We start from the raw sequence: 14,550 nt of genomic DNA on the forward strand, positions 1-14,550 counted from the left end.
TAACTCTCAAAAGTCATGAGACTAGTGCAGTGAGAATTGGTGAGACTACTTATTCAAAAGAACAGAGAGCTTAGGACTTTTATCACTAACAGATTTTTCTACAGATCTAAGTGAAACTTCTATTGTTTAAAACTTATCACCATGAATCTCAATGAAGCTTGAAGCTGCAGACAGTGTTCCAAATGGACAATGACAACAGCTTGAATAATGTGCATTTAGCTGGATTTTTCTTCCTGGAGATAATGTCAAAAAGGGGGAGAATATATCTAAATGCCAAAACAGTTAATGGATGTTGAATAAATCTAAATGCAACTCAACAGAAGAAGACCTGGTGGGAAGACTGGTTTTGGTTTCTGCATTTAGTTAAAGTTTTGACATCATCAATCATAACTCGTGCATAATTTCATAATGAACAAGTTGGGGGGAGATTGTAATATATAATATATGATATCAAAGATTACTGGAGCTAATAATATCATCAACATCTATGATCTGAGTATATCAGAAGAGTTGAAGGCAGCAGGCAAGAGCAGAATATCAAAGGATGGAAGATTTCTGAATATAAAAGCCGGCTCTTTGTCAAGTTACAGGATAGGGATGTTAGCTAGATATCATATGCCAGATTTGCTGAAACTAATAGAGGCTCTACCTGACACCCCCATTCTAGAAGAATTGGAAATACTTGTGCAAATTAAGAACATAATTGAGAAAGAATCAAACAGCTCAGTCTTTACTTAATTATTGTAAAATGTCCAATGTACAAGTGTTGTATCAGCTTTTGTATCATTTTATTTTCATTCTTTAACTTGGGGTTAGTCATGTTAACAGGCATGAATTTGTGATAAGCAATCTTCTCACAAATTGGGGGAGATTGTTGTGCAAGACATGCCTGTATCATAACAAGACTAAGTCATATTGACAACCCTAAGATTAGTTGTATTGTAACCTTAACCTGTAATTCATACTTGTAACACTTAATGTCTGTAAAATGTAAATGGAGCAGACTGGAGCATTTTTCTCTAAACAGTGTCAAGCCTAAGAATTCTATCTGGAAGAAGATCAAGAAGATCATGCCTCAGAAGAATTATGAAGAAGCTTGGAGTTGAATAAATCTGTTTGGTGTAAAACATTATAATTCAAGATCTCTACAAGTCACATAATTAGTGTTATAGAGAAATCATTCGAGAACTCCAGAATGACTTATCGAGAAGTCATTTAAACTCCAGAGAGTACCGACGGATGAGTAACATCTACTCGACGGATGAGCAATATCTACTCGACGGATGAGGAATGTCTACTCGACGGATAAGCCATCACTACTCGACGGATAAGCAACATCCACCGGGTGTAGAGAACTCAGGAATTGTTTGTCGAGAACTCAGAGATATCAACAAGTATACATTCATTAGAGAACTCTGAGTTATCGCTAAGCCAAAGTCCATTAGAGAACTCTGAGTTATCGATAAACCAAAATTTACTAGAGAACTCAGAGTTGTCGATAAGTCTAGGCAACAATGAAGTTTCAGAGATATCGACAAGCCAACATGCCTATTGAGATGTTGAGTTCTCTACAGCTTAACTGAAGATCTCGAAGTGAAGAAATTTCTCTAAGTACAGAATTACAGAACAGTTCAATATCCAAGGTTGTAAATTAACAAACAATTCACAAAGCTGGATTGACAAGTCTACAAAAAGCATCTTGAGAGATGTGCAAGATCAACGACAAAGATTAACTGACAGAGGAGATTAAAGTTAACATGGGATGCTAAAGATATGCTAAGCCAGAAATGGAAGATTTGCTTTTCTATAAATTGAAATGACAAGTGACAGTTTAGAAAAGCTAATAGCATGTTTATTATCCACTGTGTAAACCAGCAGTTAACTGAGTTATAAAGTTAACACTGGTCCTCTAGTTAAAAAAAGAAGAATAAGAAGAATAGAAAAGTGTGTGTTCTCTCTCAAGAAAGAAGCTAAGTTCTAAAACAAGAACTTAGAGATTTTGTAGCAAAACACTGCTTGATTTTTAATATAAAATTAAATGAGTTTTGAAGATCTTTGTTTTACATATTTGCATAGCTATTTATGTTTAACATCCATTCTACTAAATCATAAACAACAACCAACTGCTAAAGCCTAAGTCGATCGAAAATCAAACATTTAAGCCAAAACACATTCACCCCCCCTGTGTTGTATTCATATCTAACACTAGGGTCAGGATCCAGTTTAACACATATCCAAGTAAGGGCGCGCCCTACTTATTATTTATTTATTTTCATCTTTATTCTTTTGTTTCCATGTTATTTTTCCCTCTATACCAGACAAGCCCACCATGCGGGATCTTGAGGGAGCGCACAAAGAAAGGGCGGAGGCCATTCTTAAGATTGCTGCGGAGAGGTGGAATTTGAAGATACTTGTCACTGAATCTAATTTAATGCGAGTTGGTATTCTATCTGATCGTGTTGGGACCAAATGTGGATACATAAAGTTTAGGAAAGGGTTCCTTACTCGTGTTGTAGAAATTGACAGTGATGAGGAAGAAGATGAAGAACAACATGAAGACAGCACCACTCAAAGTGAACCCCCTTAGGTTTGAACAATGATAGTATTTTGGAAGGCGCGCCCTCCTAGCACTACGCCATAAGTGGGCTATTGTAATGCCTAAATGGTGTTACAATAGGCCCCAAAAGCGTTACAATAGGTCTATTGTAACACCAGGAGGCGTTACATATACGAGAATTATAATAGACACCCTATTGTAACACTTTACTGATCTATTGTAACAGAGAGAAAAATGTTACAATAGGCTTCCACTGTAACACTAACTGGCCCAAATGTAACACAAAATGAGTGATACATTAGGTTCAATCAAGATTGCAAAAATGGCCCCGCGTGTGGGGCCCACATAGCCTATTGTAACAGTCTGTATTATCTATTGTAACACCATTCTTTTTGTAATTGAACAACACTAGCATTAGTAATACAACACTGTATATAACATAAATTTCACTAGAAAATGCAGATGCAATAGTTAATTTTAAAAAATTTGAAATACATGTTTTGTGTAAATCTTATTAGCAACAAAATATCAAAATTTCTATACATAACGGTCTTTATCTCCAAACCAAACCATACTAATATACCTAAGAGTATCATTCTTCAAACTAGATTCCCATGTTGATCTCGCTAAAGGAACAAGGCATTAGTGATGACTCTGATTTCATTTGGTCCATGTTGATTATTTTAAGTGCAATGTCGACTAGATTCCCATTTATCGGCTTATCAAGAGACTTGGACTGTGTTGACCTATCCGCTTCTACACCACATGGATCTCCTCAGCAAGGAAGGCCTGGAATAGTTTCAGTGGGTAGAGAAATTAGCATAAAAGATTAAAAGCTTTTCCATTGTAAATTATACACTTTTAAGGGAAACCAACTGTCAGCACACCTAATTAGCTAAAAGCAATTGAGAGCACACCCATAAATAGATTAGATAACTATATATTAAATTAGAAAATACCTCCCAGAAATACTGCATTTGTGACTGCCCAACCTGCTTTACTTCAGCGCTAGCATATATAACATCACTAGTCTTATTATCCGCGAAACCACGACAACATGAACCAACAACAAGGTAGAAACCATTCCGCTTTCTTCCGCCTCTAATCTGTAGAGATCATATGTTATCCAAAAAATTTAACAGATCATAACCAGACTAGCTAATTTCTTCATGTTGGTAAACCTTCCAAAAGATTAGATATATGAGCAAGCTTTCTGTACACGAAACAATGACAAGACTCTAAGTCTATACTCAGTTATAGATGACAGTCTTAATAAAAAAAGAAAAATACTAAGCAGGAAAGAATTTAGAATACTAACCTGCTTCACAACTGGTGAAAAGTTCCCCATTGCATCAATAATGAGACATGATGACAGCCTCTTCCCACTGTCTAATTACAAAATCTGTGGTAATGCATTGTATGCCTTAAATAAAATGAGGCACTAAAAATGGACATGGTTATATCCACATACTTCTAATTTATTTGTTCCTCAAATTCGTGCAGCCAACTTATTTGAAGGTTGCTGATGTGGGGTTGAAACATTCTTCTAAGCCAAAGCAATGTATTTAATCAAACAAGTAGAGAAGTAAACAATTGTACCGACTTTAACCATGTACTGGCAAATACTTGATTTGCACTCAAGAACTCTGTAATTTCATAGGCTTACTTCAACATAGACATCTTGACCGATGCTTCTATGTAGTTGCAAACATAACTCTCAGCTTTTGTATAAGTTTAGGATTACGAAGCAAAATAAATAAAAAAATCACATGCTGTGAAGTGTGGACCTGCAAATAGCCAAATTAAAGTTTCAAACTTATAACTGATCATCTTCTTATAATCTTATTTGGACTTGTTATCTACAGATACAGAAAATAGACAGATTTACGAATCATCATAGTCGTGTTTCCTCTTCCTAAATAGCGAAAAGAAACAAACCAATTAGATTTAAAACCAAGCAACATACCAATTTACTAGAGGCCTAATCTAGCTCTCAGAACATCTAAGTACATTTGGAGCAAACAAATATTTTCCTTTTTAAACATTTTTACTCAAAGCTCTCATACCAATTTTGTGATTGATGTGTTTCATTTTAGTTTAGATATAACATTAAAGGCACCAAGGAGCATGGACAAGCATGCAGAAGCAGGTAAATATTCTACTCATGCATACTATACCTCCTGAGAGACATCAGCATCCTCTAGGGTCATGCACTTGGTGTCTTCCTGCCAGATTATGTTCGAAATCTAGTGGGTTCAAACACGGAGTATTATTGTATTCTTTCGTGCTGAGGAATAGATAAATAATTAATAATACTAAAAGATGTCATTCATCACATTAACCCTTTACAACATAGCCTTTTGGAAATTTTATATACTTATACTAGAATGTTTACCTTGATCATTACAGGGTAACCGATCTCCTCAGCAAGTCTGACAGCTTCTTCAGTGCTCTATAATGACAATTATTGGCAAAATCATATCAGTCAGTCTCTAAAAAATATAATTTTACTATTTCAAATATATAGATAAGACCTTATACTTGTAACAAGCCATCGCTCCCACGTACAGTTGGAACGCCATCATTCTTCATTGTGTCCCTAGCAGTTGATTTGTCACCCATGACACGAATGCTGTCAGGCTGCATAAACCATACAATCCTTTATTCTCAATTCAAAGTCAATCTCAAATATCAAAAATCTGAAGGTCACTATATAAAGGTTATAGCTATATTCTCACAAATAAAGTTGATTCCATGTTCTCTGCACATTTTAACAAAAAGCGCATTCTCTGAAAGGAAGCCATATCCTGGATGAAGCATTGTGCATCCACGGCTTATAGCAGCAGAGAGGACATTTTGAACAACTAAATAACTGCAACAAAAATATAGATTTTAGAGAACCACTTTACAATCACCTACTTCAAAACATCACACCCAATGACGAGAATTGTGAGAATACATATGATTGGTTACTTGGTGCTTTGCCAATACAAACTGATTCATCAGCCAGCTTCACATGAAGTGTGTCTTTATCAATGGTTGAGTAAACAGCAACACAAGGTTTCCCCATCTCATGAGCAGTGCATATGACACGGACATCAATCTCTCCTCTATTCGCCACTAGAATTTTGTCACCTCTGCAACTACGCCAATTAAAAATCATATTTGTCAAGAAACAAGAACCTTTCTACCATCACCAGAACTACACAAGTAGGTCCTACCAATAGCTACCAAGTATGAATAGTTAATAAGCACCTGAAACGCGTTTGATCTGAAGAAGTCCTCTGTACCATTCTAAAAATTTATTTAATATAACAATTTAGTACCCGAAGAGACCCCAGTTTCCATGTGCTATTTTGAAGCTTAACATAACCTGCCATATTCAACTCAGCCAAACTATTCAAGGCTACAAAATAATATAACAGTATCCTAATTGCACTATAACTTGCATCAAACATCCTCAAGCCTTATAAATCCCCAAATTGTTTAGGTAACATTTCAAGCTTAAAGCAATTCCTCAATTCCAATTTAACCAATTTACATTAATTATCACTGCAAATCGCAACCACCACAATTACATAACAAAAAAAGAACACAAAAAAATTAATGATAGAATATATAAGGTGGGTTAAATATTCAGTAAGAAAATAAGCAAGATAATACTGTAATTATATATACACATGTAGATACACACATAGACCATATTTACAGTGAATTAAGGGGGGAAAGGGAGATGGAGAATGAGGGAGGGGGAGGGAGGGGAGGGAGAGGGAGGGAGAGAGAGAGAGAGAGAGAGAGAGAGAGAGAGAGAGAGAGAGAGAGAGAGAGCCTAAGAAGCAATTTGTTTGTCGAATTGATATTTGAATTGGGGGACTCTTTCAACTTCGTCACACTCCATTATAAATTCCAAGATCTGAGGAAGCCTTGCACACTTAAATAGAGAGCGATTAGTTGAAGTTCAAGTAAATAAAATCCCTAATTGAATTCAAAATTGAAGAAACCCATATTTGAACTTAAATTCAAAACCCTAATTTCAAAAACCAGCCTCATCCCATGAATTAATTGAGATCCTAAACATACCACGAGGTTGTAGAGATAGTGCGATGAGGTTGCAGAGAGGCATGGTGGAGTGGACGGTGAGACTCGAGAGAGATGAGGTCAACGAGAAAGAATGTTGGGGAGAGAGAGGTGAGGTCTGGGAGTCTTGAGGAGGCAGTTTTGTTTAACTCCAATCATTCATTTAGGTGGGAAAAATGCCGCCCAATAATTCACCTACTAAACTGTATATCATTTTTTTTATTTTTTTATTTTACTTTTTACTTTTAAGTATTAAATATTATTTATTAAATAGAAAACAAATAAGTAATTGCAGTATTTATGTATAATTTATTTTTATAAATTTTAATATATTATATATTACAATTTTCATTCACAAATAAACCAGAATATAACTTTAATACTAATGTTTGATAGTTTTTTCACTTTAATATTTTTAAAAATTAAAAAATTATCTAATATAACACCAGTTGCTGGTGTTAAATATTGTGCAACACCGGAAATTCTCCGCAACACTAGCTTTATAGCTATTGTAACACTGCAAGAGAGGTGTTACAATAGGCCAAAAATCTCTTAGCTAATGTAACGCTCCTTGTAACACTTCCATTATAGTAGCCCACTTATGGTGTAGCGTAGTAGGAGCGTCCTATCTATATGTTATCTTGATGTTACCTTAGTTTCTTTACTTGTATATTGTACATTGTACTTTATTTGCTTCATATTTGTATTTATTTTTACCTGCTACTTTTTTGCATATCATATATTTTGAGCCTTCATTAGCAGATTTGATACCATTTGGGCGCGCCCCAAAGTCTAGGCATGCCTTTTTGCTACGTTTACTAATATTTTTCATATGTTTTATACAGAAATGGCTCCTCCCAATATTCCCAAATCATTCGGATCACGTACTGTCGATAAACCTAAGGCCAAGTCAAAGAAAGATGCTTCCAAGGCCCAAACATCTACACCTACTCCAGTTCATGTTCCTCAACCTGTCCCTGTCCCAAAAAGGCCAATCATTGACCTGACTGAAAAACAGGTGGCGCTCAAGAGGCCAAAGACAGATAGCGCGCCTTCCGGATCTTCTGCTACCCTGAACTTTCTTTGTCTTTTAGGTTCTCTCCATTTCACAAATGAGGAGGTGGAGCAATGGCAAGCCATGAGCCTGGAGGATGCCACCAGGGCTTCTATTAAGGCTTCTTTTCAGATATTCATCCATTATAATCAGGTGGTGGATAAGCTTTTGGAAGAGAAGGCGTGCCTGAAAAGGCTGCAGGGTGATAATAACATCTTGCAGAACACTCTAAAAGACAAAGACTTTCTCCATTCCAAGGATATCAAGGCCAAGGACTCTTGTAATATCCGGGATATATCGTGTAATTATTTTTATCAATAAATAAATATTCTGTGATTGTTATATGATTTTTTGGTGAATTATATGTTAAGTGGCATTTGTATTTGGATGTGTAAATATGATAAAATTTGAGTATTTTAATTTTTATAGGTCCACAATAAAATATAGATAATTGTGATATTTTCCAATTAATTTTTATGTTGTTATATGGTTTTATAAATAATTTATGGATTTTATAAATTATTATTCCGAGTATTTATAAACTATTTTGTATAATCGGGAACCAACCAACTTCAACCATTTTTACGTTTTTACAACCCGAAAGTCTCGGAAAAACTCGTTCCTAACCTAATTGGAATATTCCGAGCATTTTCCATATTTTGACTTTTTCAATCCGGAGTACGGTTTTCCCTGTGCGGATCCCGACGTAAAATTTTCTATACAATATTCGTTTCGGTAGATCGATAAAGCCCGTCCTTTCGAGAAACGGGATCTTTTGATTAAACTATTATATTATCTTCTCATAATATGTGTAATCAAAGCGCTGAGACCAAGTCTGTATTTACAAAATGTATAGATTTGGATATTTATCCTAAAACGGTACCGATTTGGACCTGTTTTATCAAATAAACGTAATATTTTATATCCGGTATGATCCCACGGGGTACCAATATTCCGTAATTATAAATAGCCTTTAAGGTATTTTATTTTGTACTTAAAATCAGTTGCAGTCAGTTAAATATATAATTTTTCAGAGAAAAACCCTAAATTCATAGTGTTCTTCATAATCAAACCTAGATTTGAAGGTGTTACCGATATCCGATTTTGGAGTTCAAGTAACCGAATCGAAGGTATTGCAGAGTACTATCAGAATCAAGGGCTTGTTTTACTATAGAATCAAAGGTTATTTATCAATATTTTAATTTAAATTTGAATTATTTTTATTTTAAATATGAATTTTTGTTCGAGATGTTGTTTGTATGATTTGATGCTTTCATGTTGTAGATCTTTTCTTCCTGATCATTTTGGTATATCACTGATTTGGAGTTCAATAACATATAGAAAAAGGGGTTTGATTCTCGGATTCATGAAATTAGGGTTTATATATAGTATGAATGTTTTCATTTAAATTTAGGTGTTTCTTATCTAGGGGTTATGAGTTGAAATTGATTGCATGATTAAATAGACCGTTTAACCACGAATCGAATAATGTAATCGAAATTAACAACTGATTCCTGGAAACCTTGATCGGAAAAATGAGAACGGCGGAGACGAAAGTTTTGAACGGAATTTTCTGTTGATTCCAATCGTTTACAAGTTTCAATAGCATAATCGTGTTCCTCGCATCAAAGTAAACAAACACTGTGATTTTCGTGTGTTTCTGGGCTGAATCTATGTTGTCGAAAAAGCTCAGGACCTCCGTTAATGGCGATTGCCAGCAACCGGCGACGGTGATGACAGGGACTGGGACCAAATTGCAGAAAGATCCCTGTGTTTTTGTTAGTTTTCCAAAACTTGGATTTCTGTTTTAAAATATTATAGAAACTAGAGTGTTGTTTTAAAAACGTACAAAAATTGGATTTCTGTTTTATTTATTTTCAAAAATTGTATTTCCTTTTTATAATTATTTTCAGAAATTATTTTAATTATTTTAAAATTCCAAAAATCAATATTTTTAATTCTGAAAATTATTTTTTAATTCTAAAATAAATCTTAATTAATTAATTAATTAATATTAGTTGATAATTAATTATGTAATTAGTCAATTAATTTAAATAATAATTGATTAATTAATTTAATTAGTTATTAATTGATTATTTAATTAAATTTAATTATTTATTTGGATTTAAAAATTTTAAAAAATAGTTTCAAGATTTAAAATATTATTTTAAATTATTTTCCAAGGCTCGATAATTATTATAAAATTATTTTAAAGTCAGATTCTGGTATTCAAACTCTGATTAATTGTTTATAAATAATTCGGAGACCCGTTTTAATTCTGAAAAATGTTTAAAAATTTGTATTAAATACTAGAAAAAAATTATTTTAACCCCAAACCTTCTTTGAAAAATTATTTATATCGAATACCTTGCATGCTATGTGCTATGTGCTATCTAATTAATGTGTTATATGGCTATGTGTTTATTGTTTGAGTGTTTTAGTCATAACTTTCAATCTGTTAATCGAATTTGGGTGAAACAAAGGCTAGATAAAATCTTATGACATCTATGTGACAATTAGAATAATGTGAGATGATAATTGATAGATACTTATGAAACTTAGCAGACTAAGCGAGGCATATAAAAAGGAAGCAGATGATCAGAAAATGGAATCGATGCGTAGAAAATAAAGCAAGTGATTAGTGAATAGAAGCGAGGCATAGTAGAAGTAGATAGAGGGTTGTTGAATAGAATCATTAGAAAAGTACAAGTGAAGTTGAAATCATTTGTAATAAGACAAGTACTTCTGAACCTTTCTCGAGATATATTGCAAATATTTCTAAGCTCTCTCGTGACATATTGTTAGTATTCAAAATAATTCTGCTTTATATTGTAAGTTCTTTGGATCATTCAGCCTTGTACCCTGGTCATATCATTTGATCTTTGAGCTATAAACCTTATTCTTTGTAAATCATCCATTGTTGTTTTACCATATACTAAACTACACAAATACGATACTACTCCACAAACACATTTCCACCATACACCAAACACCGGATAAGAATTGCTTGAACATACAGAAACTTTTATACTCAATCATACCTTGTAACATCAAAGAACTAAACCTTGTGAAATCATTGTTAATCTAATACCTGATTTTCCTACAGGCTAGAGACCATTCCTCATACATACCTTGATATACCCTTGTGATACTCATGAATTGCATTACGCTTTTATACAAATGTTTTATCACTGTTGATTATGATCTTGTTTTATTGAATTATATTGTTTATCATAGTGAACTATTTTAGAATTGGATAGTTTTCTTTATGTGAACCAGATTCGTAGTCAGACCAGATTCATGGTTGAGTTAGGCCAATGTGTGCCTTGGATCCAGTTTATAGAGTAGAGTGGTGTGCCTTGCTCGGGGTTACTGCGTAACTGATCAACAGCCTAACCTTGGTTTTAAAATTTAAAATGAATAACCAATTCTAATGTTTGTTTAACAAGAAATTTGATTCCTATGAATCATTTCGATTGATCACTGTTTAACCCCAGTTATTGTTATTATGACTTGCTGAGCTAGTCCGCTCACTATTGCGAATCCATTTATGATTTTACAGTTAAAAAAAATAATTGATAGCGAGGTTTCCCAGTCCAGTGTGTGAGCTAGGATTCCAGTACGAGTTGGATCGAGCCAGCAGAAGCTTTCAATTATAGATGAAATATGCAAGCTTGTAAGAATAATTTCATTATCAGTCGTAAGTTATAACTAGTTGGGATTTGGTACGATGTAATAAAAGTTAAGGTTGTGGCTTGCTTTCATACTTTAACCAGTTGTGATCAGTGGTTGTGTAAAGCAGGTTCATTGTAATTAATATTTCATATATACAGGTTTATATATTGTGTGTTTGTTGTGGGTCCCAAATTTCTGACCCGGGTTTGGAAGGCGTCACAACTCTAAAGTCTCTTTTCTTAAATATGAGGTGGCTAACCTAACTTCTCAACTTGAGATTGCGAACAAGAAGGCTACCTCTCTTCACACTGAGCTGAGAGAAGCAAATCTGAGGATCGAATACCTCAAAGGGCAGTAAAAAGATGGGTGGCTTGATGAGAAGAGGGAGATTACTGATGAAGCTTTTATTAATGGCTTTCACTTCTACAGGGTTGGGTTCGTGGCCAACGACCCTGAGTACACCTTTGAAAAGTTTGGGGAAGAGACGGTTGCTGAAATGGTGGAGTTCAAGAAGGAACATGCAGCTGAGATCAGGGAAAGGAGAGTGGAGCTTGGACTTGAAGAGGAAGCCGAAGGCGCGCCTACTGATGAGGCTCCTAAGGACGCGCCTTAAGTTGATCTAACAATTCCTCTCCAGTCCATTCCTCCAACTGAGAATGCTGAGGGCGCTCCCTGAGCTTTATTCTCAATCTTCTTCTATTTTTAATCTTGATTTTTCTGAATACGTGAGGTGTCATCCCTCTTTTGATGCTCTGCAAAGTTGTATAACTTAAGAATCCGCTACTCTTTACTTTGCATTACGACTATCATATGGTTTTACCCAATTTCATTTCTTTTAATAAGTACATGAGGGTAAACTTCCTGCGAAAAGTTTCTAAGTACCAAACGAATGGTACGCCTTAACGGTTAAGGCATGCCTTATACCTTTTATAATCATTTTTCTTAAGGCGCGTACTAACATCATAGATGATAAATACATGGCCAAAAAGTAAGCATTTTTAAGGCGCCTCTACCGTTAGGGCATGCCCTGTTATGTGAAGATTTTTTTCTTAGTTTTCTTCACAAATGCTTTACCACGTCCCTCGTGTATTTTTCATTTTGCTCTGACAAGATTTGTTAAGTATAGAAACTTGAGGCACGTCCAAATATCAAGGCGCGCCTTGATATCTTAATCACAGGTTTACTTAGAATGTAATATTATTTTTAAATCTAATTTAAGAAATACAAGCCTCCTTATTTTTTCCAAATCAAACTGATGTCACTGTTTTATCTTATAGTTTCCACTTGGATTTACTTTGGTCAGAGTGTTAGATCATGGCGCGTCTTCCTCTAGGTCACGCCTCTGACCGTAGTAGATATTCAACTTAAGATTCTTTCCATCCTCTGATGCAGAGAGCACGTTCTATAATTTGCAGGTTTTACACATCCCTTAGTATATATATGGAATTTAACTATTATAAGTGAAATATCATAGTATGGAAATCTTTGTTTGTGTAGTATAGATATTCTTTTCCCAGCTAATGTTATTAAGGCACTTCCATATCAGGGTGCACCCTATCTTTTTAACAGCATAAATACCCAGCAAACAAACAACTGAAGCAACTTTGCGGGTGATAGACTGCGGTGAAATCTTTCTTGATATTCAAGTCTTCGCAAAGCTTCTTCAGCTCTTTGTTGTCAAATTGCTTCCCATTGTCAGATATGAGTTTGTATGGAATACCAAATCTGTAAACTATAGAATTGAAGATAAAATCATTGATCTTCCTAGCTGTGATGATGGCCAATGGCATACCTTCTGCCTACTTCATAAAGTAATCAACAGCTACGACAGCATATTTCACACCCCCTTGGCCTTGAGAAGTTCTCCAATGTCTCAATTCCCCACATAGAAAAAGGCCAGGGACTTGCCAACAAAGTTATGGACGTTGCTGGGGCATTTGAATAGTTAGCAAATCGCTGACAATAATCATATGCCCTAACAAACTTGAAGGCATATTCTTTCGTGATTGGCCAATAATATCCTTGTCTACGGACTTTCAATGCCAACGAGCCACCCCCCGAGTGATTGCCACAAATACCTTCATGTACTTCTCTAATAATATAATTCCCTTCCTCCAGATCTACATATCGCAATAGCGGTTGATTAAAACATCTCTTGTATAGCACCCTATCATACTCAACGTACTTTACATCCCGATAACGAAGGCGTCGAGCCTGTATTTTGTCCTCCGGCAAAGTCCCTGCCCGAATATAGTTATGAATAGGTGTTATCCAAGTTTCTTGCAGGAATTCTTGCATCTGAAACAGACTTACTTCTGGAATACTTTGATTTTCTTGGATTCCAAAGGAATTTTCCCTAGCAGAACGTTGTCCATCTGTGAACCCATCTTTTCCAAGGCATCTGCATTGCTATTTTCTTCTCTTAGTACACCTTGCAACTTGGCATGTCCAAACTTTCCAAGAAGACACTGCACATATCTCATATATAACTCTGTCCGGGGTCCTCGGGCCTGGAAAAATCCATTGACTTGGTTTAGTACTAACTCTGAGTCGCTCCGAGTGATCAAATTCATAACCCCCACTTCTAAAGCTATCTTCAAGCTATTGATTAGTGCTTCATACTCAGTATCATTGTTGGTGACATAAAACTTGAAGTGAATGGCGCTCATCAGATGATGTCCTTCTAGGGTAACCAAAACAATCCTGACTCCTGCTCCGTTGTTATTCACAGCCCCATTGACATGCAAGACCCACCAAGGGTGTGAGAACTCTTCTCTCACTTCGACAGGGGCATTTACCTGTGAGGAAGGTTCTGCCAACACTATAGCCTTATCATCTACCTCAGAATCGAACTTAATTATGAAATCGGCCAATTTCTGCCCCTTGATTGTTGTGCGAGGGTAATATTCTAGATCGAATTGTCCCAACTCTTTCGCCCACTTTAGCATTCTTCCTAATGACTCAGGCTTATGTAAAATGTGCCTGAGAGGATAAGTAGTGCAGACCTATATTCGATGAGCCTGAAAGTATGGCCTTAGCTTTCGTACCACAAGGACAAGGGAGTATACTAACTTTTCCATGCTGGTGTATCTGGTTTCTGCATCTAACAACCTCTTTCTTACATAGTACACCGGTGACTAGTGACCTTCTTCCTCTTTTACCAATGCTGCGATGATGGAGTATTCTG

At 35.3% G+C, this 14,550-nt stretch overlaps 2 protein-coding genes across 33 annotated transcripts; both read right to left on the bottom strand.

The window, feature by feature from the left end:
* Positions 1-2,990: 2,990 nt before the first annotated feature.
* On the bottom strand, positions 2,991-6,796 carry LOC141671333 (biotin carboxylase 1, chloroplastic-like). Of its 32 annotated transcripts, none has more exons than XR_012555056.1 (9): positions 6,638-6,796; positions 5,813-6,488; positions 5,517-5,700; positions 5,325-5,429; positions 5,092-5,197; positions 4,953-5,009; positions 3,876-4,844; positions 3,517-3,663; positions 2,991-3,346 (listed from the first exon to the last, which is right to left on the bottom strand). XR_012555056.1 is itself a non-coding variant. In XM_074477535.1 (8 exons), exons 4-6 carry the CDS (start codon positions 5,177-5,179, stop codon positions 4,252-4,254), a joined length of 231 nt encoding a protein of 76 aa, XP_074333636.1. In that variant the 5' UTR covers positions 5,180-5,197; positions 5,325-5,429; positions 5,531-6,488; positions 6,638-6,796; the 3' UTR covers positions 2,991-3,346; positions 3,517-3,663; positions 3,876-4,251. The 32 variants fall into 32 exon arrangements, 7 of the variants coding, with proteins under 7 accessions (XP_074333636.1, XP_074333635.1, XP_074333634.1 ...); XR_012555071.1 differs by having other exon boundaries at positions 3,876-3,946; positions 4,029-4,844; positions 5,517-6,488; XR_012555076.1 differs by having other exon boundaries at positions 3,517-3,770; positions 3,876-3,946; positions 4,029-4,844; positions 5,517-6,488.
* A 6,129-nt stretch (positions 6,797-12,925) lies between these two features.
* Positions 12,926-14,311, bottom strand: LOC141674588 (uncharacterized). Its single transcript, XM_074481297.1, has 3 exons — positions 13,747-14,311; positions 13,272-13,603; positions 12,926-13,162 (listed from the first exon to the last, which is right to left on the bottom strand). The coding sequence occupies exons 1-3, from the start codon at positions 14,309-14,311 to the stop codon at positions 12,926-12,928; spliced, it is 1,134 nt and encodes a 377-aa protein (XP_074337398.1).
* Positions 14,312-14,550: the final 239 nt, after the last annotated feature.

Source organism: Apium graveolens, chromosome 7 (assembly GCF_009905375.1).
Source record: "Apium graveolens cultivar Ventura chromosome 7, ASM990537v1, whole genome shotgun sequence".
In the NCBI taxonomy this organism is placed as follows: domain Eukaryota; kingdom Viridiplantae; phylum Streptophyta; class Magnoliopsida; order Apiales; family Apiaceae; genus Apium; species Apium graveolens.

Coding starts and splice junctions, on each gene's coding strand:
- LOC141671333 (XM_074477532.1), bottom strand. CDS start 5,203: ATGCAGCCTGACAGCATTCGTGTCATGGGTGACAAATCAACTGCTAGG. Junction 5,010..5,098: donor GGAGCGATGGCTTGTTACAA/GTATAAGGTCTT, acceptor TTGTCATTATAG/AGCACTGAAGAAGCTGTCAG. Junction 4,345..4,952: donor GTTACCCTGTAATGATCAAG/GTAAACATTCTA, acceptor GGCTATTTGCAG/GTCCACACTTCACAGCATGT.
- LOC141674588 (XM_074481297.1), bottom strand. CDS start 14,311: ATGCTAAAGTGGGCGAAAGAGTTGGGACAATTCGATCTAGAATATTAC. Junction 13,604..13,746: donor AGATGCCTTGGAAAAGATGG/GTTCACAGATGG, acceptor ATATTCGGGCAG/GGACTTTGCCGGAGGACAAA. Junction 13,163..13,271: donor CAACGTCCATAACTTTGTTG/GCAAGTCCCTGG, acceptor TTTATGAAGTAG/GCAGAAGGTATGCCATTGGC.